At 38.9% G+C, this 27948-nt stretch overlaps 2 protein-coding genes across 3 annotated transcripts; both read left to right on the forward strand.

Annotated features, from left to right (window-relative positions):
• Positions 1-316: 316 nt before the first annotated feature.
• On the forward strand, positions 317-5047 carry LOC145765131 (uncharacterized). 2 transcript variants are annotated; one of them, XM_082576887.1, is made up of 8 exons: positions 317-411; positions 1215-1286; positions 1464-1597; positions 1752-1844; positions 2219-2312; positions 2743-2984; positions 3086-3261; positions 3547-5047. In XM_082576887.1, the coding sequence occupies exons 6-8, from the start codon at positions 2841-2843 to the stop codon at positions 3620-3622; spliced, it is 396 nt and encodes a 131-aa protein (XP_082433013.1). In that variant the 5' UTR covers positions 317-411; positions 1215-1286; positions 1464-1597; positions 1752-1844; positions 2219-2312; positions 2743-2840; the 3' UTR covers positions 3623-5047. The 2 variants fall into 2 exon arrangements, with proteins under 2 accessions (XP_082433013.1, XP_082433014.1); XM_082576888.1 differs by lacking the exons at positions 317-411; positions 1215-1286; positions 1464-1597; positions 1752-1844; positions 2219-2312 and having other exon boundaries at positions 2544-2984.
• A 3144-nt stretch (positions 5048-8191) lies between these two features.
• LOC145764701 (DCN1-like protein 1) lies at positions 8192-17309 on the forward strand. The gene is made up of 7 exons (XM_082576353.1): positions 8192-8310; positions 10976-11189; positions 11864-12032; positions 13613-13743; positions 14068-14150; positions 15914-16010; positions 16586-17309. The coding sequence occupies exons 1-7, from the start codon at positions 8308-8310 to the stop codon at positions 16663-16665; spliced, it is 777 nt and encodes a 258-aa protein (XP_082432479.1). The 5' UTR covers positions 8192-8307; the 3' UTR covers positions 16666-17309.
• Positions 17310-27948: the final 10639 nt, after the last annotated feature.

The following is a 27948-nucleotide window of genomic DNA, read 5'->3' on the forward strand; positions in this document are numbered from 1 at the left end:
TACCCTAACTCTAACAATCGAGTAATCTATGCTCTCTAACCCTCGCTGATCCCAGTTTCTGCAAATATTTTTCCGCAGTTTCCGTTAACCCTAACTCTCGAGGTTGTTTGCGGAAACTCCGATCAGCGACTTCGTGCTTTGTGCTATTAAACTGCGATCAGCGACCTCGGCTTTTTTTAATATTTTTTCTCTATCTTTTCAGGGTACGAACTAGGTTGCACCCACTGAAGATGGCCTAGCAAATGGAAGTTGATTTTTAACTGTATAGGCTAACACTAAACTGACTTGCATGAAAATGATTTATTTGTATTAGCTTTGGCAAAACGTCGAAACATTTTCTGGGATTCCACAAACACACCATATGTCATTATCCAAAGAGCTGACTTTGTCTCATCAGCGAAAGTTGGGTCTGTAAGTAGCCAAGTCTGTTGTTTTCTTTTGAATTTAAGTGCACATGAGCACCTAATTATATATAAAATCTTCACTGTTCATGCTTTATTAAGAAAGAACATGTTTTACTTTATACAGCCTTGTATTAACATGGGAAACATTTTGATATTGTCATCATACTGTTTTTACACTGTCTGACTAGTTTTGAGATTGCTAAGCCTTCTACTTCTTTGCACCAAGAAGTTTTGGTAGTACAGAAAAGTGGGAACACTTTAGATGGCGTTGCTTTAAACAGAATGTTTGTTTGTTTGAATAACGCCCGCCCTGTTAGCTTAGTGGTAACAGGCCCAACTCAAGATCAAGCAGCGCTGGTTCGGTTCTCTTGAGCAACACATTTCAGGACTGCTATCCATTCAGCGGCACGACTAATTTTCCAGCAACAACAATCCAAAAAGTTCACTCTGCCTATGTCGGTAACTGCCCCTGCGTCAGAAGCCTCTGCAAGAATGAAAAACTACTAGAAATAACCTATCAAAGGCTTTGTCAGTCTGAGGATAAGCATTCAAAAACCAGCCAACCAAACCAAAATTGTGCAAAGGCGGCGCTTCTATTTTCTACCTTTTTTATGCAATAACTTTGGAATACAATATAAGTTTAATAAAAGTTTATTTACACTTCCTTTAATTCTTGTATGTAGCAGTTAAATTTAGAAAATGTCTTCGAAGTGTTCCCATCTTCCCCTATATTGTCATTATTGTGAAACATCAATCTAAAGTAGGCCAAATTGTACAGTATTAACTTTCTTATTCCTGTCTGTATTTCAGGAATGCACTGGAAAAATTAGCAAGTATACAACAATTCACCTATTAAAAGTGGTTAAGTTTCCTGACTTTCAAGTAAGTATCATTGTTTGTATTTGTCGGGGAATGTGAATTATTGTTTTGTTGAAAAAACATCCATACAAGACATAACGGTGAGGTTTCACTACGGATTGCTCTGCGTGAATGAAAATGAATGCAAGTTTCATACAGTTTGGTGAAATGTTGTGCTGCAGCTTTCTCTTTATTTGGCAGGTGTCAAGTGAGGTTCTTTCAGAAGATGCGAAATTGAAGATACAACCTGTTCTTCGTGCACGTTGTGCTGGCACCAATTCTTTTCAGATGACTAAGAAGATGAGTATAGAGTCAAGTTCCCTGCAGTTGACAAGGTCTTACAGTAGTAGCGTACTTACAATACGTACCAGCTCAACAATTCTTTTTGCTCTAGCCTACTATAAATGTGTTACTTACACTTATGGTTAACCTTTGCAATGACAAGTGTAACTCTAAAAGTTTCAAAGACAATTGAAATTGTATTCATAGTTACAAGATGCAAGACAAAAAGAGAACGGTGTTGGTGAAACATTTCAACACAATGAAGATGGTGAAGACATCACTCAAAATTTTGATGTAAAGGTGAGTAAATTTGTTATCGTCGAAAAGGTCCAACTTGTATTGTTCCAGATATTGTGATCATCCAATGAAGTGATTGCCACTCATGTATCTTACAACGCAGCAAACACCGGATTGCCTTTTCAGTCTTGTAAATGAAAGGTCTGCAAATAGTGGGTTGCAACCTAAACTTTGGTCACGCAACTTTCAGCTTTGGGTTGCAAAACAATTTAAACTAGCAACGAATAAAACTATTGTACCTGTAAAGGTGTTTGCTATACTTTGTTGTTATTGCATTGCTATCCAAGGAGGATATACATTATACAACTAGTTTTTAGGATTGTACCAAAAGTGTTTGTAGACTCCTGTTCTATATACTATCAATACATTGTTTGCAGTGGTTTTCTTCATGGGAATGTGCGACTAAAAGTGTTGAAGAATTCGAAAAAGAAACAACAACAAAATTTATAAAGGGAAAGAAAAACAAAGCTGGTAATGTGATGCAGTAAGCTGTTGGCTTCGGCTTCAAGTTGCACAAATGTATTGCTTATATGAGATAAGTGTGCTGTATCATAATCTCTGCATATATGTCCATTGTTCATGTATTAGGTGGTTTAAAGAGCAGACTGCAGTGGGACGAAACATCAGGAGTTCCTTTTGTCATTGCATGCACTCACTACTGGGGATGTCAGCATGGTAGAGTTGACAATAAAGCAAGAAATGAAAAGTAGAGACTCACACAACCACATGTCAGTTAGTTAAAAAAAGTGAAATTAAAGATATAGCGTACATCGATACTTTATTGCATGGGTCACCAAACTATCTTTCATCAAGAGGAGCATAAGTAGTAGGGTGGGTCACGAAACGGACTTTTTCACCAAATCGAAAAGCAGTTAAATTTTTTCTCGTATTTCTTTTGCAGATTGTTTAGTGCTTCTGTGCGATTTCCATAGAGAGTAAGCTTGGGAAAGATGGACTAGAAGAAGCGACAATGGTGTTGGTGACAACAAACCAGCTGTAATGGGTCATTTGCGCGAATTGGCTAAAGCCGCTTCTGAGCAGTCCTTCACAGATGCACGAAATGATTTCAAAACCAGCAAGTGCTGGATGAATAACCCCAAGCTTCAAAGATACATTGAAAATGCTTGGCTTCCAGAAAGGCAGGTTCGTTGAATGAGTAACTCAATGCAAGCATTCACAGCATTAATTTTGCAACGTTCACTGCTGGATACAATTGCAATGTACTGAGCTAAAAATGTTTGCAGCGTTGGGTGTGGTTTTATCGAGCCAACAAGTGGAGCGTAACCTTCCACACAAACAATGGAGTGGAACGCCAAAACAGAACACTGAAGGAGTCATACATTCGAACACGGAGGGATAAATCTTTGTCAGCTCTTGTAGCGATAATTCGTAAAGAATTCCTTCCTGACAACAAGCGTCGGTGAGTGAAAATTACCATGCTGTGTTATTGTGGTACAACTGCAATTACAGTACGGTACTACCATTTATTGTAAGCCTTGAAGGGTTAGAATGCTAGATATTAAATTTCAAGAATGCCTAAACTGTCATGTCATTTTCGAATGAACGTGCACAACTGCACATACCGTCCTAAACAATAACCATAATGACATTATTAAGGCTGACCGTACTTTTGCGGGGCTACTTTTGTAGTCCGACCTATCAGCTATAAGATGTTGCTTTTGAGCACTGTTTGCTTGCTTTGCAGGTACGAACAACAAAATCTTTTCTTCGGAATTCTATCGTCAGTACAACTCCTCCATTCCAGAGTATTTGTACAATAGACCAAAAGAGGTGATCGGTGACTTTCTGAGAAGAATTGCTTCATCGGATGAAATTCCATACACCTCCATTTCTCAAGTTGGAGATGCATTTCTTGTAAGAAGTGCTTCGTCGGAATTAATCTATCGCGTAACGTTTGGTGGAGAAAGTACCATCCCCAATTGTTTCTGCGATGATTTCCAGAAGCATCTTCTTCCGTGCAAGCACATGTTTGCGGTTATTCAACACGTTGCCCATGTGTCTTGGGAGACTTTTCCTACTTGGTACGCAAATTCTCCTTTCATTGTTCTCGAGACCCGTGCGTAGTTGGCAGCTTAGCAGTTAGGCCTGGGCGTGAGCGCCCACCAGACTCTGCTGAAGTGTGTGACTCAAGTTGTTTTGCGTCTGACACTCACATGGAACAGATTCTTCAAGACGTACCCGGCCCAAGCAATATTTTAAGCAACGCAAGACTGAACACCATAAAGGAAATGCGGACTGTTGTCAATGAAATGTTCAATGTGGTGTATAATATGGAAGAAGACGCAGACGTGACAAATGCACTTGGTCAATTGTCCACGATGAGAGATTATATTGCATCACGTTGCAATTCTGATGCAGCCTGCAGGATTAACAATTCGAAAGGATGTGAAGAAATTTCTTAAAGTTGTGCGGAAGCGCAAACCTGGAATTGCGTTTGCACGTGATCCATTGCCTAAGCGAACAATACCTAATGCATACGCGCATCGTCATGGGGAGAAAGCAGATATGATGAAGTCTGCGTGTGCAGTGTCTTCCTTAGATGAAATGAGGAAGCAAACCTTTTAAGTGCTTATCATTTGCATTGTCAACATTTTCCGCTGTAAGCCTTTTGGAATTTTCAATTAAGCTGTGTATAGCAGTGGAGATGCTCTGTATAGAACAGGCTTGCTTGTTCTTTCTTTCAACCCAGGCGACAATGAGCGACTGGCAACCATGAAACCCCCATTTTTAGGGCTAATATACGTGTTTGTTACCGCAGGGGACCTGGAGCCAAACTTATACTTATATGAACAGTGAACACAGCATGCAATGTGTCAGTGAAGGTGGATTGTGTAAATATCTACCATTATCAATCGTCATATTAAATATCCATCTACCATATATCTACTGCCATTTCAATACAGTCCTGCTATTAACTCTGCTCAAATCTCGTGAGTTAAAATCATTAGGATTAGATAGCAATAATAGTAGCTTAGGTAATATGTTTCTGGTAAGATTTTGAAAATTTTTCGACTGCTTCTAACCAACCAAATCAGTTGTTGAAAATTTAGTTGTGTGGCCGTCGACCGCCACTGCATGTTGGCATAAACACGTAAAACCATTATGCGTGTCCCTCGTAAGCAGCTAAGCACAATAAAGAAAGACAAGATCTACTGATTGTGAAAATATGCTCAGACTCGCAAAACAAACAGTAGTTTTTCATAGCTTTGATGTGTTTGCCCAATCTAGGGTTTGCACGTTGTGGAGTGTAGACAACCACCAGTCTTCTGCTTTTTAAGGTTAGACTGAGCTATTCAAGATTGATTAAATCAGGGAATCACCTAGCTTGTATGCTCACATTACTTTTAAGCACTGAGAGAGTTAGATCCAGTGAAATTTCAGATAGGCTACACAACCAAGGGCGTAGTCAGCAGGGGCAATTGCACCCCCGAAATATTTTTATACATACGACTGACCAACCGAGTTTTAAGCTATTGGCTTATAGATATTGATAGACTGTCAGGTCTCGTGATGATGCAAATAAACATAACAGCAGTCCCAAGAGAACCCGAAGCCTACACCTCAGACCTAATGTGAACATTAGATAGCGTACGTAGGCTACTGTGCTGTATTTTGTGCGAAAGGTAGCTTATTCATTCACAAACTGAAGTCTACCATTGCACCAACCACTAGCCTATATTTACTCTTACAAATGTGTTTTATGTAATTTAAATAAACGTTTTACCCTCTGTTGCAGCATCACCTGACAGAGTTTTGCCATTGATTTCGACCGAAAGTACTCTCAGAATGCCCAATTTTGGGATATTTTTTCAAAACTTTGTGGAAGAGCCCCCCACAAACTAAAAGGGTGTCACCTTCGGCGATAGACTACGCCGTCGGTTCACTTACAGGTGCAATAGCTAATACTCATTTTCCCCCCTCCCAAAATTTTGTGCTGGCTGCGACCCTGCACACAACCAAATGCTGCAACTTTGTTTTTTTGAAGATTTAGTAAATTCCGAGGATTTTCGCGGGGCGTGGCAGGCCGATTCTTTAAAGCCTCTGACCTGGCTATGTTTATTGTGTTCTTTTCGCTGTGTCAATTATTTTGTACTCGTGCGTTGTTGATCAAAATAAAACAGTTTATCACCTTGTTATTTTAACCAACGAGATATAACACAATGTGTTATATCTCGTTGTTTTAACTGTGCAATAATGCCGTAAAAGCTCAGCCTGATGGTTTACACTTCAAAATTTGCTTTCGATTGTTACGCATTTTAGCACCTACAATCATAATGTGCATGAGTCACAAGGAAATTTTTCATCGGTTAAAATGTCAGCCATTTGATACATGTTAATACTCAGAAGACACTTCTTTCTTTTTTTTGCCGCTGGATACCTACTTTTTTTATGTCCCTTTTTTGTATTAACTTTAATTGCAGAAAAAATGTTGGCAACACGATTTGTGAATCAGCTGATTCGTGAGGAAAACTGTCCTACGTTAAAGTGTCTACCGAACCATTCTCCTGTTCAGTGTTGCCAGAATTACATCTTCAATGCGAAAAATTTTATGGATAATCGAGACAAAAATTAGAATTGAAACAATTGCAAAGTAAAAGAAAAACCGGAAAAAATTGTCCTAAAACCTGTTGAAGCCGGCGTTGTGGGTGTTTTTAGAGATCACACTGCAATTTGATTAAAAACATTTATTAAAACAAGCCAGGGGCGGATCTACCGGGTGGGACTGATTGATACAGGCCCACCCAGATTGACAGTGGGCCCACCCAAAATCAGATTCATAAAAAAAACAAAACATGTTAGCGTTTAATACTAGAAAAACCAAGTGGCACTGAAATGTCTGCGGCATCAGTCACTATTTCACAGCATTTGTAAGAGATATTCGGTAACACTAAGCTTTTGTGTACTGGCCCGCCGTGGCATTATTGGTGAAGGCCCACCAAGATATTTTCTAGGCCCACCTATAAATTACGTTATGAATCCGCCACTGAAACAAGGTATAAACATTTTTTTTTGAAGATTGCTGTAGCCTACCTGACGCAGTAGTTGACTGAAATCTTTGAGTGGTCGATTTGAGGTGGAAGCACAATGATGAATTTAAATTGCGGTCGAGTTGGGCCTGGGTAAGTTTGTTAAGCCATTGAGCAAAAATTCATTTGACACGGTCAGGCAACACCGTTACAGATTGAGATACAATAGTTTGGGTTGTTTCGTCTGACTGCGACTGCCATGTAGATTGTAGAAGTTACCATACATCAAGCTAAGCTGGGTTTTTAGAAGTGTGGTCAGCAATACTATATTTCCTTACTAGGTTAATGACCAATTGATCAATAGTTTGCTTGATTTGGTATACGTTATATTACCATAGTTTTCTTCTTAACCTAGAGCTCTGGCTGGCAAACCATTTGGTTAAATGATTTATTAAGCTGGCATATTTTCACTTTTAATTGAAGCCCCGATAGCTCAATTGGTTAGCGCGGCACTTCTGGAACGAAGAAACTTCAAGATCAATAGCGGCGCTGGTTCGACTCTCGGGGTATTCGCTTGAGCAACGCACGTTATGGACTGCTCTCCATGCAGTGGCATCTAATGGATGGAATAATTTCCCGGCAACAAGACTTCAACTATCGGAAACTTCACTCTGTCAATCTCGGTGACCGGGTCTGCGTCAGTGATCCAAAGCCTCTACAAGTATGCGAAACTGCCAGGATTAAGCTCTTTAAGAAGCTTTCCCAGTCCGAGGATAAAGATTCAATCAATCAAGTAGAAGCTTTAGAGAGAGAATACTTTCATTTTGTGTGTTGCAAGAATGGTATGGTGCAGTATAATTATAAACAATATAAATAAAATAGCGTCATAACAATAGCCTATAGATTCTACAACAGCTTTTTTTAAATCGTATGTGATCACAAGTAGTGGCGTTTGGCTTAGCGTGACCATTGTTTTTTGGTTTTCACTTTTTCAGCAAGCTTTAAGCAAGCTTACTTGAATTAAAAGGAAACAAACGATAGAGGTGACTTGGTTGAACCACACCTGTGGATTTTTTAAATACAAGCAGACTAAAGTATGTTGAAAAAAGTGAACACACAAAAAATGATTACGCTACACCACTGATCAAATATTAGGCTACCAGTTTTAGCATTTGGAAATTTCATAAAACTATTGCAAGCCTTTACCGTACCATAACTTATTTTCACTGTGTTAGCAGCCTAATAGCAATTATTATTTTTTAGTTGACAGGTTATGTAACCTGTCAAATAAATAAATCTATATATATCAATTTTACACCAGTTCAGGTTTTGTAAAGTTTTGCGTTTCTTGTTAAAAGTCCCCTGCAGTTTATTTGAGAAGGCTTTTTGTAATAGTTTTGCAACTTTCAAGGTTGTATTTCAAAAGAACTTATTAACCACTTCAGGAAAAAGGTGGATGTTGAGAATACTTTCCAAATATGGTAAGACAAGTTTTATGCTTGCTTGATAGAGTGCTCAATGTTGTCATGTATTGTACTCAATACCGTAACTATTTTCCCTAAATTTTGGAAATAGAAAATTTTATAATAATTAGGTTACTAACATTCCAGCCTGTGAATATGTTTCAGGTATTGATGCTGATAAGGTTGAACAATCATATATACACTTTCTTCTTTGTGCTGTATCAGGGTGGTCCATGGTTTTAGGATTTTAGGTGTTTCCAGGGTTTTATCATTTATTCTATTTAGTCTGTTGTTTTTCAAGCTCTTCATAATTGAGAAAGGGCTTTTGCAATTGTATATATGCTACTGAACATGGAGTACATCTTCAGCGCAAAGTTTTTTTTAAATTAAAATCCGTTGGAATGGATAAATTACTTGCAAGCACACCTGATACTGTGATTTTACCATTGTTTATGGCAAAACAATTCCTTTTCCCCAGATAGAATTGAACGCTTTGTTTTCCTTTGATACTTATCTCTTTTAACACCAATTTTATTGATAATTACTTTAAACAGATAAGTTAGCAGCTAACTTACAACTGAATACGAGAGTCTGTGCCAGCAACATAAAATAAAAAGTAATGCAAGTCTGTGTTGTCACAAACCGCAAAAATATATTGTTACCCCAAAATAGTTACCTATTGACCTAAACCTTGATGATGCATGACTTATTTAGGGTTGTGGTTTACGTAACATGCAGGACCTTGCACTGCAGTGCCGGTCTTTGGGGTGTGCGAACCGTGCGGTCGCACAGGGCCCGCAAATTAGGGGGCCCGCAATTTACTCAGAAAATGCAGTAATTTTTGTCCTTTCCAATGAAAAAATTCAACAAGTGAATTCAACGAAGGAATTACCAACAAGAAAACACAGAAAAACAACCTATTTCGTCTCCTGAACATTTCGTACCCTGAAAAGATCGAGAAAAAACAAACTTTTAGCCGAAGTCCCTGATCGGAATTGCCGCAAACATTTCAAAATTTTTCCCGATGTTTTCAGGGGACGAAATAGGTCGAAATGCGATTTTGTTGACAGCGGACAAACGTGTCCAGTCTGAGCAGCTATCTCGGCGGACAAATTAAGTCTCACGGCGGACACACGAGATTTAACTTCGATCGTCATGCTTAATCACTTTATGTTGATAATTCTTCACTCTGAAAGGCCTTCATCAGACCAGACCATTGAAGAGTCAAAGCGCCCTGTAGCTGCCCAATACACAAAATAACTGATTAACTTCCACCGAACGAGGTCGTGTGGCTTCTTACGTCACAATGCTCTGGGCAGGAGTCGGAAAACTGCTGCACTAAGGTTACTGTTTTCTGCTGTGCAAAGTTGCACTAGGCTTTTATCCTTAGGTTTATTTTTGCGTGTCATGTGAGCGAAAGTGATGGAGAGCAAGTACTGTAGGTTCATCGTATTCATTCTCACTTATAGAATTTTTCCTGGGCCTTTTCTTTCTTACTGTAATACCAAAACTTAGCCTACTCGTATAATTTAATTTTGTAACCAACCTTGCCTTATCACTATTACTCGGAGATCAAAGCCAGACATTGTGATGTAACACTTGAACTAAATTGCGCTGATTAGTGTAGAAGTAAGTACTCCCATCCATTCTTAGCGAAGAATTCACCGTTATTATACTGATTCAATGTCATCAAACGTTGAAGCAACCTAAAAATCCAAAGTTTTTCTGCTTAAATGGCAGCTAAGGGATACAGTATTAACATTTGGCCAGCTGTGGCCGAGTGGTTATAGCGCGTTGGGCTCGCAGTCGAGAGCCTGCATGTTCAATTCCAGCCACCCGAACTTGCTGTTGTTTCTCTGGGCAAGAAACTTTACAATAATTGCCTCTACCCAGTGATCGATTTCGAGTAATGGGTAGTACCAAATTTAAGTCATAAGTAGAGTAGACAACCGGAAACAGACATTGTCGTCGGCTGCAGCGTGGGTCAGGTGTACGTCGGAAGGCGTACACCGATGCATAGCGCTCAAGTCCGCTTTCCGGCAATGCAGGATAAAGATAATAAAACAAACAAAACAAACATTTTCTACATGAGCCTTAGAATGTGCTGGAAATTATATTCTCTCAACAATTGTTCGTGCTATGCAATCACGTCAGGGTTAAAAATGTTTAAGGATTCAACCTATTTGAGACCAGGGTTAGGGTACGAAATCGGGGTGCGAATTGTTCAGGAGACGAAATAGGTTGCATCCAGACTCAACATAGAGACATAGCTTTATTTCCGAAAAATCCCAAAGAAAACATGATCTTATTCTTTTTCTATGCCACCGGACAGCACCATTTTACAGTAATATTCATACCCAATTTTTTGTTAAACATGCTCTCAGAATGCCCCAAATTCAAAGTAATTTTTCAAAATTTTCTGGGGGAGGCCCCCCAGACCCTCCGCTGCTAGGTGTCGCCTTCGGTAAACACACCGCCAGGCTTTGTCCGTCGACTGTCAAAGCACCCCCTTTCCCCTTTCAAAATATCTAGCTACGCAACTGAATTGGATCATTGTCATTGGGGCCCGCAAAGCATATTCCGCACAGGGCCCGAAATACCCTAAGACCGGCACTGCTTGCAGGTAGGTGTTTAGTTTGTTTACACTACAGCCATGTAAAGATACGTATTTTATGCATTGCAGCACAAGTTGAAGCAATCGCAACGAGAAAAAGTCCGACAGTTTGTTCAGCTCACCAACCTCAGTGAAAAGTCAGCTGCATCTTGCTTAGCCAAGCATGACTGGAGACTTGATGTTGCATCTGACAGCTTTTTTACTGAGCCAGAGTTGTACATGAGAGATGTGAGAGAAAGACTTGACAAATCAAAACTTGAAGCTTTGTACAACATACTCAGAGGTGGTAACATTGAATTTATGCTGCGTGGTTTGCTTTGATTTCAAACTGTGGTGTTTTAAAATAAAAGCTACCTTTTTGTATGATTTCATTATCTGCATTATTTCTTTACTGACAAAGTTGCACACTGTGGCACCCGTTCATTTTGGTGCTTGATGGTAATACTGTAGACAGTAGGCTAGCGTATGCAGGATTTTCTCAAGGGGGCATTCAAAATGCATTTCCAATCGAAACAAAAACGAATTAAAAACGCCCATTTGCTAATTATAATCAGCAAGTTATATTATATAAGATTAGCCAACCATGCTCAGTTTGTGTTGATAATATTTTGTTAGTTTGCAACAGCTAGGTTACTCATTTGGTTAGATTTTGTATTTAAAACAAACAATAGGGTTTGACACTCTTGCACAAAAAAATTGAACAATAAGTGTAATTTGACACACTGAATAGCACCTAATTGACCGGGTGCCACAGAGCGCTGCACCTAAATATCTTGATGCCACAGTGCACGCAATGATGTGGCAGGCACCTAACTGTCTACACATAAAAGACGTGGATCCATATTTAATGTATTGAGGTACAGTATCGTATGCACTTTATATTTATTGTATTATTTGTAAAAATTGTCTGCAACAAACCTAAATACATCAGTTATATATTTAAATTTTTGTATTTAGACCCAATGGATCGAGACAAGATTGGTGTAGAAGGAATATCAAGATTCTGTGATGAGCTCCAAGTAGAGCCAACAAGTCGCATTGTGTTGATCATTGCATGGAAGTTCCGAGCAGCAACACAATGCGAGTTTACTCGAAAAGAATTTATAGATGGAATGACAGAATTAAGGTAGGACTTTACACACAACGTAAGATCATTTGAATCTTTTAACATGTGGCTGAAAGACATAGGCGCCGACTTTTCAAAAAACCTTGGGGGGCGAGAAAGGTGATGACGTCATAACCATAATGCTATTTTGCTCAATTAAAATAGTCTTTGATTAAGCTTATTGTCTTGTTTATATTGACACCAAGGTCGCAAGCCGAATTTATTAGAACTGCTGCTTGAAACGATTAGTTTTACGCATGCAGTAGCCTACGTCTAGTAACAATTTTGATTATGTTAGCTCATAATTGGAACAGTTGGAAAACAAGCCGATTCATTTCCTTTTCGTGGGAGTGAATAACAACGATCAAGACAGTGAAGTTATATATTACGAAATAAAACGCAAAAAATCATGATCTCAAGCAGAGTGGAAACCCGCTATGAGTTTTATTAGCTTCGTTTTGCTAATTACTTACCTTCAAAGCGTTAACAACGGCGAAGTGTTTTCTCTTATGTTTTTTATCTAAAGTTTTTATAGTCTTTTATCGAATCCCGTATATACTCGAGTATAGGTCGAGATGTTCACAAGTGATTTTCATCTTAAAAAGACAGGTTCAACTTATACACGGGACAAGCTCGGCAGTTTTCAAAATGAACACATTTTTGCTGTGGCAAAATCATTGCCAACGTAGATTACGGAGTGTGCAATGGCGTCGGTGAAATTAAAAGTTTTGAATACGATTATTTGCAGTGACTCAAACTTAATTTTCAAATCTAATGATTTCTATCAATTTTAAACGTTATGCACTTGTTGAGCAATATGCAAAGCTCACAAGACAAAACAGAAAGAGCTGCTTTAAGAAATCGATTTTTTTTTATTTTTGCGTGTAGGATATAATCGTTCTAATTACGTAACATTCCATGATCGTGGAAGTCGATGTTAAACCTTAGCGGCTGCATAAAACAATGAGGTCAGGTTAGTTTGGTGATAATAGCGGTAAGAGACGTTGTTAATGCAAGCAATATCTGCGACCAAGTTAAACACCTTTTCTTTTATCGGTTTTCGATTTAGTTCTCACACAGCGTGAAAAAAACAATGCGTTCTGTTGAATCATAATTGATCTCACAGCGGGAAGACCTCATTGAAAATTGCGCGTCTAATTTAGCTGGTTTACTTAATATTGCAGTGAATAGTTACGTGACTATTCCAGCAGCGTAAGTTACTCTACCTTCTACTTTGAAATTTCCATACCGTATGAGAAAGCCATGCGATCAGCTGCTGTTTTGCGGGCAAGAGCAACGTAGGCTATACTGTATTTCTCTTTCGGCATTCTTTAAGTCTGTTTAAATGATCTAAATCTCTTTCGCGAAGTGTTTTATCTTTGAAACATCACTTGTAATAACGTTTTTGTTGCCCCTCAACCATAAATTTACGGGGGGCGCCGCCTCCTGGCCCCCCTGGAAGTCGGCGCGTATGCTGAAAGATTAGATTGAAATCACGTAATTAATAGCCTTGTGGAAACTTAAATAGAATTATTTGGAATCAAGCTAACTACTGTATGACATAGATACTTACTTGTAAAAAGTTTTCTGTTCATTGACAGTTGCGATGATCTTTCAAAATTACGGATGAAACTTCCTGTACTCGCAAATGAAATCACTAACAAAGACAAATTTCGAGATTTTTATCAATTCACCTTTAACTTTGCCAAAAATCCTGGACAGAAGGGGTTAGGTAAGTGGAACTTAGTTTGTCACTCCGTAGCTATTTGGAAATGTGGCCTGATTTTTCTAAATAATACGTTTTCTCGTCTTTTAAAGCCTGGTGCTTGCAGCTTATGTAAAGTCATGTTGCCTGAAGAGCCAGTATATAATATTTCCAGAATGTGACACTTCAGTTCATGCGCCTTTGCAGCCATTTTGTAGCCCCCATGTATTTTTTTTTATAGCTTAACAATTTCTAACGTTTTGTAGTTAAAAAGTGAAGCGTTATGTAAGTGTATTTTTTTACAATTGAATCTTGTGTTGTTGGTTTATAATTCCTTATATTGTTTGGCAGACTTGGAAATGGCTATCGCTTACTGGAACATATTGCTCAGTGACAGATTCAAATTTTTGGACTTATGGACAAAATTCTTGGTGGTATGCTACATGCTTTTTGTTACTCAGTACAGTGCGTATACTTAATTGTAGATGCTGAATTCATACCCAGAGTGCAAAATCCGTCATTTTTACATTGATTCAACGTCTGTAGACGATTTTGATGTCTGGGTAACGCCATTCATTGGAAGCTGCATATTCAGTGTATAATACCTTAGCTCTGCAACAGCAAGTTCAACACTTTTTGAGTTTTCACACTGAAGCCTGTTTTAAAACAGGGTTTGAAGTCTAAAAAGACATTCAATTTAGAGCTCATAATAATATCCACTCGTTTAAATATTATGCTTTTAGTTCGCCCCCGCGCAAAAAAGCGGTTTACCCTGTAGCAAGCATTAATGCGATGCATTAACCTAAAGTCACAAAACTGTCGATTAGTGTTGTAACAATGTCGATTAGTGTTGTAACAATGTCGATTAGTGTTGTAACAATGTCGAATTATCGATGCCAATAGAAGTTGGACTGATATAGCTTGAGAGTGGTCTACTTTCTGTAAAAATGCTGCCTCAGAGACAGGCCTGCTAACAACCTACCAGCAAAAGCGTCATACCGTAGAATAGAAACTTCGAAATATAATTTTCAATCGGCACCCCGGCGGCTCCATGGTAAAACAATGACAGACTTCCAACTTTATCATGAGTTTCTGAGATGATCCAACGGTTTATGGGACGATATGATGTTATGACTAGAAATGCTTTTTAATTTTTCTCCTGCTTATGGTCTTCTATGGTAAAATATCATGCGGTTCATCCAGTTTAATGTTGCAAACGTATTTGCTGCTGAAAAAATGTTTTGAAAACGAATATTTGCTTATACCTTACTAGCCTTCAGCTATAACAAGTTAATTGTGTCATTTAAAACACAAATATGATAAAAACATTCATAAACTTTTACCAAACAGCAGTACCAGAGGATTTATTAGGTACCTCAGAGCAATGCTTTATAACGCTTTTTAAACTGTTTTGGACTTAGCACACCAAAGAAATCCGAAATTTACCGCGGCCTATCGACTTCCTACAAATTAGCTTTATGTTTCATCAATGTACAGTCGTGGCAGATCTAGGACCCTCTTGCGACCCTCACAGCTCACATACTTTGGGAACGTCTGCTGTAGAGCACCTAATTCATCGACCTGGTCATTCAGTTGTCAATCTACAAGTCAGCAGTTGTGAACTAAGCAAATGGTGGTTGAGCAAGTGACAACTGAGCTCACAACATTCCAGCAAGTGGCTAAAGTTGGCAAAATGATAAAACTGAGCAAGTAACAATTGAGCAAGCCGAAACTTGGCATGTCATCAGTCAGCAAATTCAGTTTAGCAAGCGATGACCAATTGACCAAGCACTGAGACCGATGTATGCTGAATATCTCATTTGCTGACTTTGGACAGTAGCTGCAATGTACTTGTTGAGCTGAAGCACTTGCTGAGTTGATGCATGCCGAGTCGTCTGACGACCTGTATGTGTGCTACAGCTACAGTGATGATTTTTGATTTCTAATCAATACGATATACATCCGACTCTTCGTTCCAGAAACTTTGGGTCTGATATCAAAGCTGAATAACTTCACAGCAAAGTTACTGCAGCACGTTTCTCGAGCCAAAAAGCTAGTGCGGATCATTAGTCATTACCCTTATGCTTTGTTACATATCATCTTACAAAAGGGATTGGTCATAATTGATTTGACTTTGATAGTTTCACTTTTGAAAAACTTTTTACTTCTTGTAAAACTTGTCCAATGTCCATTGCAGGAGAAGTACAACCGCGCAATCCCTCGAGATACATGGAACCTCCTCCTCGACTTTTCCCTCATGATATCTGACGACATGTCCAACTATGACGAAGAAGGTGGGACGAGTGGTTGTTTGTTCATGTCGTCATCAATCGACTGACTTTGTTATGTGATAATTGACCGAATTTGTTTTTCATCTTCATCTCGTAAACTGTGAAATTAAACAAAACACATTCTCTGTTCAAATGCTCTACTTTTACAAAAACAGTTTTAACCTGGTTCGACTATAGTATATTGTAATTTAAACGGTGTCCTATTAATTATGTGATAGTTTTGGGACAAAGTGTATTTAAATCCAGGTTGTGGGTGGCTACCCCGGGTGGACTGGTGTCTTAAACCAATAAACTAATTCCATAAATAAAACCCATTTTTGACCACGAAACCCGTTTTTTTATCAAAAAGCCCGTTTTTGCCCATAAAAACCTGGGCGACCTGGGTTTTATTAAAAAAATACAGAGCTTTTCACAACCCTGATTTAACTTCAATTCGAATAATTTTCAACATTTTTTTACAGGGATCTGCAGACTTAATTACCATTTTTGCAAAAAAATTGTCAATCATTGTTCTGTGAGCTTGTAAACCAATTGAAGAATATTCATTCGCCATTTACATGTACCGCATTCATCTACAGGTGCGTGGCCCGTATTAATTGACGACTTTGTGGAATGGGCCACACCTATTGTTCAAGAACAATGCAAAATGATGACGTGATGTTATGACATCACTGTGGACGATGGCACTGCGCGAGGTACCCGACCAGGGGTCACTGTAGGTCAAAGTGAAGAAAGTGTAAATAGCCTCAATTATTACGTGATTGAAGAAGTCTAACACGTTTTAATCTATTTATTTTACTTTATTCACAAACGACAACCTCTCGCGCAATTTATTTTACGTTGACGCAACAACGTAGATTGCATAATAAAATTTGCTCTTACGCAAATTCACGATGAACAATGAAAATGCCCAAAGTAATCCACAGGACTCACTGTCCCACGTTGGAATGCGATAGCAACAAGATTCTATACTAGAACCGAACTAATGAGGTTAGCCCTAAGTTTAGAAATGGGGCTCCTCTTTGCTTTGGCTTTGTATTAAATTATCGTGTTTGCTACAAACATGCGATTGTTCAACTATGTTATTGTTCCCCCACGGCACAACGTCACAATTCAAACATCCCAGCAATCTCGCAGTTTATCTTTTTTAATGAAGTTGTCTTTGTTGCATAGGATGTACGATTGTTACATAATGACTGCACACACAGCATCTAAGGTTGCGACCCACAGACATACTGTAGTAGGGTGGAGTGAAAAAAATTTTTTTTTGTAAATCAAAAAATCAGATTAACCAAAATTGGCGTATGGACCTAAAACCAACTTCTGAGAAGGTTTTGGGTTTGTGCCACCTACACCGAGGTGGCCCATAATTTTTAAAGGTCATCCGAGGGTCAAATTTCATGAAAATCCCATAACTTGGAAACCGGTTAAGCTAGAATGTTGGTTTTTGGCTTAAAAGTTCCAGAAGGTCCATGTTTATATATGCTCTAATGCAACTTTTGTCTCTATTTTAACTATATAAGCTAATAATAATAAAAAATGACGTTTTAGTTTGAAAGCTATGTAATGTGGAGAATTGAAAATGCTATATTTGAACTATTTGCACCCATAGTTATGTGTTAAAGCATAATAGGTACAAACTGACTAAGTACTGCTTAAAATACTTTCTAAGTAGTTAGTACAAAGGATATGCAAGCAACAATCATGGATATGTGACAAACAAACTCAATGACAAAAATAATGTAGCAAAGACTCAAATGCAATAATGTTACAATGCTATTTGACATTAAGTTTCAAAATTTACATCTTTGGTTTCCATGAAATTTATTAGAAACTACTTACAATCAGGGTCACATTATAAAAAATATCATGTGGTGAAAAAATATTGAAAACCTTCAACCTGAAAACATTAGGACCATCAAAGTCAGAAAAAATATATTTCTACTCTAATCCATTGCAAATTTGGGCAAGGCTGACTCTGCTTTGGTAAAGACCCTTGCCAACCTTAATCCACCACTGTTTGCAATGAGTGTTACAGAAACCATGACATCAACTCATTTATAATTACACATATCCAATGGCAATACATAGCCAGGGGCTCCGAGAGGGGGAAAGTCGGGCAACTTTCCCCCCTAGCATAATATTGTGAAGGAAAAACGAGTAGTTTTTCGTTTGTGCACGTTTGAGGGGGGCCCATTTTTGCCACTAAAATGATAGTGTAACAACTTAAAAAAAAACAAATTTTTGAATAAAATAGGCAGTTCCAAGTATTTTTCGATCATAGCATATGCAACTTCAAATGTATATATCTCATCAAGAACGAATCATTCTTGTATTAAGGTAGGCATTGTTAAACTGTTTCAAGACGTAAAATTTGATGCCTGTTAAGCCTACTGATTTCTGCATCATCAATTTTCTATTGTTTTAACTTAAAAACTGGTGCTGCTGCGATTGGCTAAGCGTGTAGCCTACTATTTTTGCTTGACCAACGGAACCTTGACTTCAAAAACTGCATTGGCCAGGCGTAAGTCCACCAGTGTTAGCTCAGTGGTTATGCGCCCGGCTCGAGATCATGCAGCGCTGGTTTGACTCTCGTGGTCATATAATTTTTGGAGTAAGTGATCAACTGTAGCTTGTGTCATTTTCAAGTGTAACCAGGCCAGATAGGAAATTCAAAATAAAGCTGCCTCATTCAAGAAGCCTACTTGAGCAGTTTCAAATCCATCCTTCTCTGCATTTGTTTTTCCTTTACAATATTATGCTAGGGGGGAAAGTTGCCTGACTCCCCCCCCTTCTCGGAGCCCCTGGCTGGGTATCGTTATTGGATATGTGTAATTATAAATGAGTTGATGTCATGGTTTCTGTAACACTCATTGCAAACAGTGGTGGATTAAGGTTGGTCTTTACCAAGGGTCTTTACCAAAGCAGAGTCAGCCTTGCCCAAATTTGCAATGGATTAGAGTCGAAATATATTTTTTCTGACTTTGATAGTGCTGATGCTTTCAGGTTGAAGGTTTTCAATATTTTTTCACCACATGATAATTTTTATAATGCGACCCTGATTGTAAGTAGTTTCTAATAAATTTCATGGAAACCAAAGATGTAAATTTTGAAACTTGATGTCAAATAGCATTGCAACATTATTGCATATGAGTCTTTGCTACATCATTTTTGTCATTGAGTTCGTTTGTCACATATCCATGATTGCTGCTTGCATATCCTTTGTACCAACTACTTAGAAAGTATTTTAAGCAGTACTTAGTCAGTTTGTACCTAACTACCTATTATGCCTTAACACACAACTATGGGTGCAAATAGCTCAAATATAGCATTTTCACTTCTTTGTTGCATAGCTTTCAAACTAAAATGTCATTTTTTATTATTATCAGCTTATATAGTTAAAATAGAGACAAAAGTTGCATTAGAGCATATATAAACATGGACCTTCTGGAACTTTTAAGCCAAAAACCAACATTCTAGCTTAACCGGTTTCCAAGTTATGGGATTTTCATGAAATTTGACCCTCGGATGACCTTTAAAAATTATGGGCCACCTCGGTGTAGGTGGCACAAACCCAAAACCTTCTCAGAAGTTGGTTTTAGGTCCATACGCCAATTTTGGTTAATCTGATTTTTTGATTCGAAAAAAAAAATTTTTTTCACTCCACCCTAATACTGTAGTTGTGGGGCGCCTTGAACTATCTCATTGGATGCTCATCGGCACCCGCTTGTTATCGTTTATGAGACGGGCTTTTCTATGAAACGCAAAGCTATTTGATTTCAATCGGCCGCGAGTTTTGATTCGATTTATTGCACCACAAACTTGCAAACTAGGTAGATAATTTTGCATTGATTCAAATAACTGATTTTGTGGCTGGAAAGTCAAGGTGCAAACATTGCATGATTGTGTGTTAGTTACGTTGCAATAAGGAAAATTTCCCCCGCAGGGGTTAGCCGTTGCCATTGCAATCGTTGTGGAAAATGGCGCCCATTTTTAGCGACGCAATGTCGTTCTCAACCAATACATTTTGACATCATTGATCAAAGTAAATAGAATTTGTACAAAAGTAAGTAACCTTTTTTTTTTATTATACCGGAACGACTCACTTTACTGATTTTTCTTGCAAAATGGACAGCTGGAGGGTCACTAAGAAATTCAAAAATTAGCAGAACTGCAAAACGTTTTTTTTTTTACTTTTATATAAATTCATTCTCATCAAATGAATTTCTACATTTTGCTTGAAATTTTGAGTGAGCTAAAACATCGACAGAACCTTACTGCAGCAATGTGTGGCTACCTACCCTTACCGCTGTTGCGTGAAGTCTACCCCTGCATTATCATGACTTGAATAGTATTAACTAAACATGATATCACATATTTCTACATTTATTTAGGCGATACACACGTGGACAGGTCACATGCGCTGCACCTAGGTATGCGACATTTGGCAGTAGACCTCAAGTTGTAGTTGCACAAAGTTTTGCCATTACACTGTGACCCTCCACTAGTCCACCTTATGTTTTAGTGAGCAATCTCCTACTTCTACCATCCCTACCTTTTTTGTGTGACCATAAATGCACAATTGCAAATTGCGTAGATGTTGAGCAAAGGCCGGCATTCATGGTCGCTGTAAACCTGTGCCATTTTAGCGCAAATTTCTATCGTGATATGTAGCCTATATGCAGCAATTCAATGCAGATAATTTAATACAGACCTGGTCCATACGTTTATTCACGGCGGAAAATCTGTGTTGGGATATATTCTCATCCATGTAGTTTCTTGTTTCTGCCTTAAAATACGTACGCTTCAGCCTTTTTGACGTTTTACACGAAGTCCGCCGATGCCACAAAATATTTACTCGCTTTCCTTCTTGTCTGCAGCTGGTTCATTTGTGTCATCGCACTCTTTCACAACCAGTCTCTATCCCCTCGCGAGTACTTCAATGGAGGTTTTCTCGCATGCCCAGACAGCAAAATGTGATTTTTCTGTCTAGGTTGATCAACCCGTTCACAATGTACTTATTTGTTTTGCATCATTGTAACACAGTTACCCAGCCAGCAAAATGTTTCTTCCTTAGACTAGATTTATTTAAATTTAACGTTTGCGGACGTTAAATCTTACTGATTTGCTGGGCGAGATACTGCCCTCGAAGTGTGTAGTTCAAATTGTTTATCCGAAGTCTGTCGTGGCAACAACGCAGGGATTGCCTAAGTCAAAACTTCATAACTCATGAAGGTCTTGCACTGATCGATACATGCAAAACCCTTTCAAATACTCAAGGCTTCAGAGAACGAATTTTGTTGGAATTGCATATTGAAATCACGTTTTCATCCACGGATCAATAATAATCTCTTCACCACCTGCCTTTAAGTTCTGTTATTGACATTTTCCAGCATTCAAAATTGGCCATTAAAAGTTCAAGACGTAGACAGATGTTCACACGTTGCAAACACGATAAATATATTGTATCTTTCTATAGAAAAGTGTCACCTTTAAACCAATGTTATATTTCGTATGATCATTTGTCATATGTTACTTGATTTTGACCGTGTTAGCGTATTGATGACGCAATTCTACGCGCTTGTTAAGATTGGATTGTTGATTACATAATTATTGGAACGAAATGTCTTATGGTGTAGCTTTCATCGATTCAAATGTTACGGTAGTTCACACAGCAGTGACCGGTTAACATCCGAAAAACAATCTTGTTGTTTAAAATATTTTTGGCCGGAATTGCATGCGTACCACTGCATTTGGAACATTTGAATTTTCCTCTACAAAATATTTGGCAATATGCCCAAACGGCTACATTGAAAACACCGCACCGGAGCCGAGATGTACAATTTCACCCCGAATCTACTGTACCCAACGTAAACAAACTAGGGTATATTTTCAGAGCTGAAATCCAGTACTACCGCGGTGGTATCTGTTAAAACTTCACTATTGGGTTGATCATATAAGAACAATTAAAAGCTAGTCTAACTTATCGAAGAATAGAATGAAAACACAACTACGAAACAACTGTGTCTGCTTGCTAACTTTGAAAACCACGGGAAAAAAGTAACCGAGAAAAAAATTTACTGCGCGCTGAACCAATAATGGCTACACCCTACACACCGATATATGCAAATGAGACAGAAAGTTCGTGGGAAAAAATATGCGACCGAGCCTGCGTCAGTGGTTCAAAGCATGTACATATTGTACAAGTATGCGAAACTGCCAGGATTTAATATTAAAAAATGATAGAAGGAAATTTGCGTCATGGAGAAGCAGGGGTGAGAAGAAGTTGTAGAGTTGTAGACGCTTTGACATTGATGAAATACAGTCAATCCAAGGATTAATTTGAAGCCTCTCTTGACAGCTGTTTCAACTTTACCTTGTTCGACAGCAGAATGTGAACGTGGTTCAGGGATATCTAAAGAAGGGGATGGGAAGGCTCGCAGCGATTGCCTTATTCTTATGACACTACCAGGGCGGTAGTTTGTAGAGCGTAAGGGAACGTTCAAATATTACGTAACGCCTTCGAGGGGGAGGGGGGTTTATGCAAAGCGTTACGTTAGCGTCACATCGGGGGGGAGGGGGTTCAAGCAAAACGTTACGTAACGCTGTCGAGTACGGAATGGTAGTTTTTTGTGCTGAATTTGTAGTGAAAAAGCGTTACATGGGGGAGGGGGGGATTGAAAAAAGCGTTACGTTGGCGTTACATGGGGGAGGGGGGGTCAAAAATTCGGAAAAAAAGCGTTACGTAATATTTGAACGTTCCCTAAAACATGCAGTTCTTTTCACAATTGCAGAAAGTTTTGTTGTGTAGCTGGTACAGTCAGCTACAGAAGACAGTTAGTAAATGTTACATAGAGCATATATAAAGAACACTTGTTTGGAAAGACAGTTGAAAAGTTACCAGTTAGCTGATTTTCCTAACAAAGTCTTTGCAGTCGGCCAGATGTAAAGCAAATAAACGGGTAGTTGAATTAACAAGTCACCATGAGCATGCAGTGAGCAGTGGCGTACGCAGGATTTTCTCAAGGGGGGGGGGCATTGAGAGTAGCGTAGCTAGGAATTTTGAAAGGGGGGTTTTTGACGACTGGCGGGCGAAGCCCGTCGGCGCTTTCTCTTAAGTGGACACCCAGCGGTGGGGGTCTGGGGTGCCTCCCCCGGAAAATTTTGAAAAATTACTTTGAATTTGGTGCATTCTGAGAGCATTTTCAACAAAAATGTGGGTATGAATATTCCTGTAAAATGGTGCTGTCAGGTGGCATAGCAAAAGGATAAGATCATGTTTTCTTCGGCATTTTTCGGAAATAAAGCTAAGTCTCAATGTTTTCTTGTTGTTAATTCCTGGCTGAGATGTTTGGTATTGGCAAAACTCGCTTTTTTAATGCAGTTTTGTTTAAAATTAGGCAAGTTTTTTTTAGACTGAAAGCATCATTCCCAAGCATAAAGAGACTGGAAGCATCATTCTCAATATAGTGACGTCACACGCGTGCCAAAGTGGAGTTGTAACCCCCAACCCCCCCCCTTTGGCTACGCCACTGGCCATTGATATCCCAGACGTCTTCATAATATCCCAGTATGGTTTTAGTTTAGACTTTATCCATTTCTCTCTCACTAATCACTATAATAGGCTTAGCCTATAGAACACTATGCTACATTGGCATACCTAGGGTGGGGTAGGTGGATTGGGCCATGTATTTCGCATTGGCTTAGTCTATAAAACAACATTATTACAGTGATTGCTTTGACAAAGCAATGCAAAACATACTAAATGCCTTAATCTACGTCGTTAACTACTAAACCATTTTTAAGGGGGGGGGGGGGGGGGCCATGCCCCCCCCCTGCGTACGCCACTGGCAGTGAGTATCCAGGCCTGATGCCAATAGCGCAATGCAGGTTATCATAACAAGAGTTATTGAACTACTACCGGTGGTAATTGTCATTTTACGGTAAACAGAGATTATTTACGATAAACAGAAGCCCTTCTATTGTCAGACGTATTAAAAGCCTTCATATCCCCTTCTCCAGATATCCCTGACGTGGTTTCAGTTTAATGAACAATATTATCACAGGTTTAAATTAAGAGCATCTTAGCTCATTGATAAATGAGCTGTTTGATGTTTATTTATTGCAATGGATCACATGTGGCTCAATTTACCACTAAAAGATATGTAAGATCCTGGCTGTTAAACCACCGATTAGCTAGGGATGCTAGATCCCAAATTTGTAAAGAGGATAAAGATGTAGATTCCTCTCGGCAGGCTGTTTGGAATGTATTGATAGAAAAATAAACAATTTTGTACCTTTCGTCCAATTTTGATGTTAATAATTCATGTTATGGTAGAATAAAGATTAGTATTTTGCAAGTTGTGTATTATTTATCATTTTGGCAAATCTGACAGTATAGCCTACCGTGTGCTGTTTTACGAATACAGCACTGCTCTTTACCGTGAGGGCACGTCTCCTTGGGGGGCGTCGTCCACTTTTTATGTTTAGCGCGAGCTTTCCAACGATATTTAATCTTTTTGCAGTAATTTCAATGTCCTGATCAATTTTAATGGTATTTATAATTTTTAAGAACTAGAAATCACAGGCAGGGCTATATAAGTTATGCAGACAGAGCATTTGTTGCCCTTGTTCTGCAATCTAATTTCGTTATATAGCCTACGTGAAAATGAAAAGAATGAAATCTTTTAAGTGCTCACAGCCAAACACTCGTTGTGTAATTTATCGATGAGCTATAGCATCCAAATCTTTACCCCAAGTAGGCTAAAGCAATAGCGGGTGTTCTGAACTTATTTATCAAGGTAGTCAATTTTACAAGAACAGAGCGCTTTATAAAAAGCTGGAGCTCTTGCAGTTGGTTTTTCAACTTGTGTAGAGATGCAGCCTGGCTGTAAATAATGTATAATCGGTTGAATGTGTCACACGAATTGATGACCGTCCAATAAATACATGCTCATTAGAAGTTTCATATCCAAGCTATGCATTTGAAAAAATCGAGCTAAGAAAATCCAGTGAGGTTCAATAACCGAATTTAAACGCTGTAGGCCTATTCGTAGGCTATAGCCCATAATAACTTTAAGCTTGAGTGAATTAATCAAGCAACAGATCATCTGAATGCCTTGAAAGCAAACAGTATAAAAAAAAAATTGCAGATGCAGATTAAACGTGGAAGCCAATCAAACAGTTCTTGACAAAGATCAAGAGGAATTTTCTACATTAAAGTTTCACTACACAGCCAAGTCAGATGACGAAGAACTGGAATTTGAGATTATCTTTCTGCTTGTCCTCTTGTCTGAACTCAATATATTACAAGACTAACGGAGTAACGGTGCTCGGATCCATATATTTTTTTACTGCAGCTGCTGTCAAGACCAAGGACAAACTGAAAGTTGAAGACTTAAACAACATTGCGCAATTTCTGGAGTTATAGCCTACCTTGCAATAAAAATCACTAAGTAATAATAGGTAGGCTACTAGGTAGCCTACCATAATAAACTAAAACAAAGATGTTTTAGTGTTACGGTTGTTCGAAACTGGTTCGCGGAAAATGTAATTATTGTTAAAGGAAGGCGTGCCAGAAAAAAGTTTAAGAACCACTACTAGGCTACAGGCCATTCCAGGGCTTCTCAAACGTTTTTGCTCGAGACCCCTTTTAATCTCCTAAAATGTTTCGCGGCCGCTTACGATTAAAACGACGAACAGTGAGAAATATAGGCTACATTTGTGATATTTATTGAAAAGCTTAAATCTAACAAAAACCAAAAACAATTTACCATTCTCAGTTCAATTTGTTTTTATTTATTTCTGACAATAACAACGAAGCCTATGGGCAGCCTACTGAAAACAAAGCAAACGCGTTTATTCAGTGTGATGGGTGGGACTGCTTTCTGCCACAAAGCAAGTCCAGCCGTGACTCAATGTTTGTTGATGCAGGTCTCAAGGCGGTTTCAATGTTGCTTAGGCTGGAACGCAGGCATGGAAGAACCATTTTAAAAGTAGATGGGTCCCAGAGTCGCAGCAGTCAAAGTTAATCCAACTTCTGGGAGGCGAAGCCCCCAGACCCCTCATAACACTGTTGCATTCCTGATACTTGGAGGAACCACGTGGGCCTACGTAAGGTACTCTGCCCAAATAAGGCCCGTGCCTAAATAAGGTCCACCCTTTCATATCTGGAAAACCAAAGCAAGCAAGGAACAGCTGTGGTAATCTAATTGGCTGTGATAATCATGTGAATGAACAGAAGAGTAATTTTGTTTCCTAGAAGAAACCACATGCCAGCAGAGTTAGTTGTAAATTTCTGAAAGCTATCTTGCAGGAGTAAAATTTTGTTCAGTAGGCCTACTTAATCTATCGGCGTGTTTTCGTAAGTGGTGTTTGTTTTCTACCTTTGTTAGAGTTTCAGGATATGCTAAAGGGTCTAAAGTTTCAACATGTATTGACATATTGACCTTTCTTGGATAGTGTATTTAGGTAGTTTACGTTAAACTGATTGTGAAGAGTTGCCCTAACAAGGCCCATCAAAATCAGTCATGGGCCTTATTAGGGCAGGTACCCTTGGCATTCAATTGTGGGCTTGTAAGGGCTGTTAGGAAAAAGACAGTGCAGTTGATACTCCCTTACTGGCAGCTAACAAGCACAACCTCAGATCAAAACACCACCACCATGTGGTTAGGACACAAAATAACTTATCTGTTTCGCGAAAATTGGGTTTCGCTTTTATTGGGATTTGGAATTTTTCCATGTGATAACAAGGCTACTGCTGACCATGTCTTTGCTCCAAGTGATGTCACCAACATTGACTATACAGTCGGTGACCAATCTCAGCTGCCATCACCGAGTCATGACATGTTTTCACAGCCACAAACAAGTTGTGGGATGTTTCCACAACCGTCAACAAGTCATGATTGTCTCCACAAATATCAACAAGTTATGGGATGTCTCCACAATCGTTAACAAGTCATGCGATGTCTCCACAAATATCAACAAGTTATAAGATGTCTCAACAACCGTTAACAAGTCATGAGATGTCTCCACAAATATAAATAAGTCATGGGATCTCTCCTCAACTATCAACAAGTCATGGGATCTCAACACATCCCCCCATATCAACACCATGTCATAGCAGGGCCGGATTTAGCTGATGGGGGGCCCGGGGCACTTTTAGATCAGGGGGCCCCCGTGCAAAAAATTTTTTCAAGCCTACGGCGCGAAAAACCATCTCTACGTCCACAGTAGTTCACAGACCACATCAGTCCAGTACTGCACAGCATTTTGCAGAAACTTTAAAGGCCAAAAGGAAAAAATAACACAAAATCACATTTTTTTCCACATAGGGGGCCCTTCAAAAGTCGGGGGGCCCGGGGCAACTGCCCCTTCTGCCCCTCCCTAAATCCGGGCCTGTGCCATAGCATTATGGCTACACCGTCAGCAAATACCTTAAGCAAGAAGCGGGGGCAAAGAAAAAAGGAGCATTAACTATCGAGCAACAACTGTATCGAAGTCTCTGTTTGACACATATGGAAAAGGGAGAGAAAAGACAAAACGAAAGGGGAAAACAGTAAATATGCAAAGACGTCCAAGTGTAAGAGATTGGTGTTGCCCAGTAGCCTATGTTTAGAAAATACAGTCTTCGACATGAGGCAACGTGAAAGTTGCAAAGTATGATAGGCAACCATGAAGACTGTGTTGGTTCAACCAAAGATGATGATGAATTTGTATGCCCTGATTGTGATATGTAAATGTTTTATTGTTGAAAAGAATTTCTTTGAAGAAATTTATTTGAACTTGTGATTGAAAAAAACCTTGTTTGCACGAACTTACAATTGGTTGGAAAAGAACTTACATAAACTCACTACGTGAAGTCTAACACTTCTTTTTGTAATAAACTATGGTAACTAAAATTTTTTTGGGATTTTTCGCTGTTTTGATATTGTGCATTTTT

The sequence above is a fragment of the Aplidium turbinatum genome, chromosome 2 (assembly GCF_918807975.1).
Source record: "Aplidium turbinatum chromosome 2, kaAplTurb1.1, whole genome shotgun sequence".
NCBI classification, from domain to species: Eukaryota; Metazoa; Chordata; class Ascidiacea; order Aplousobranchia; family Polyclinidae; genus Aplidium; species Aplidium turbinatum.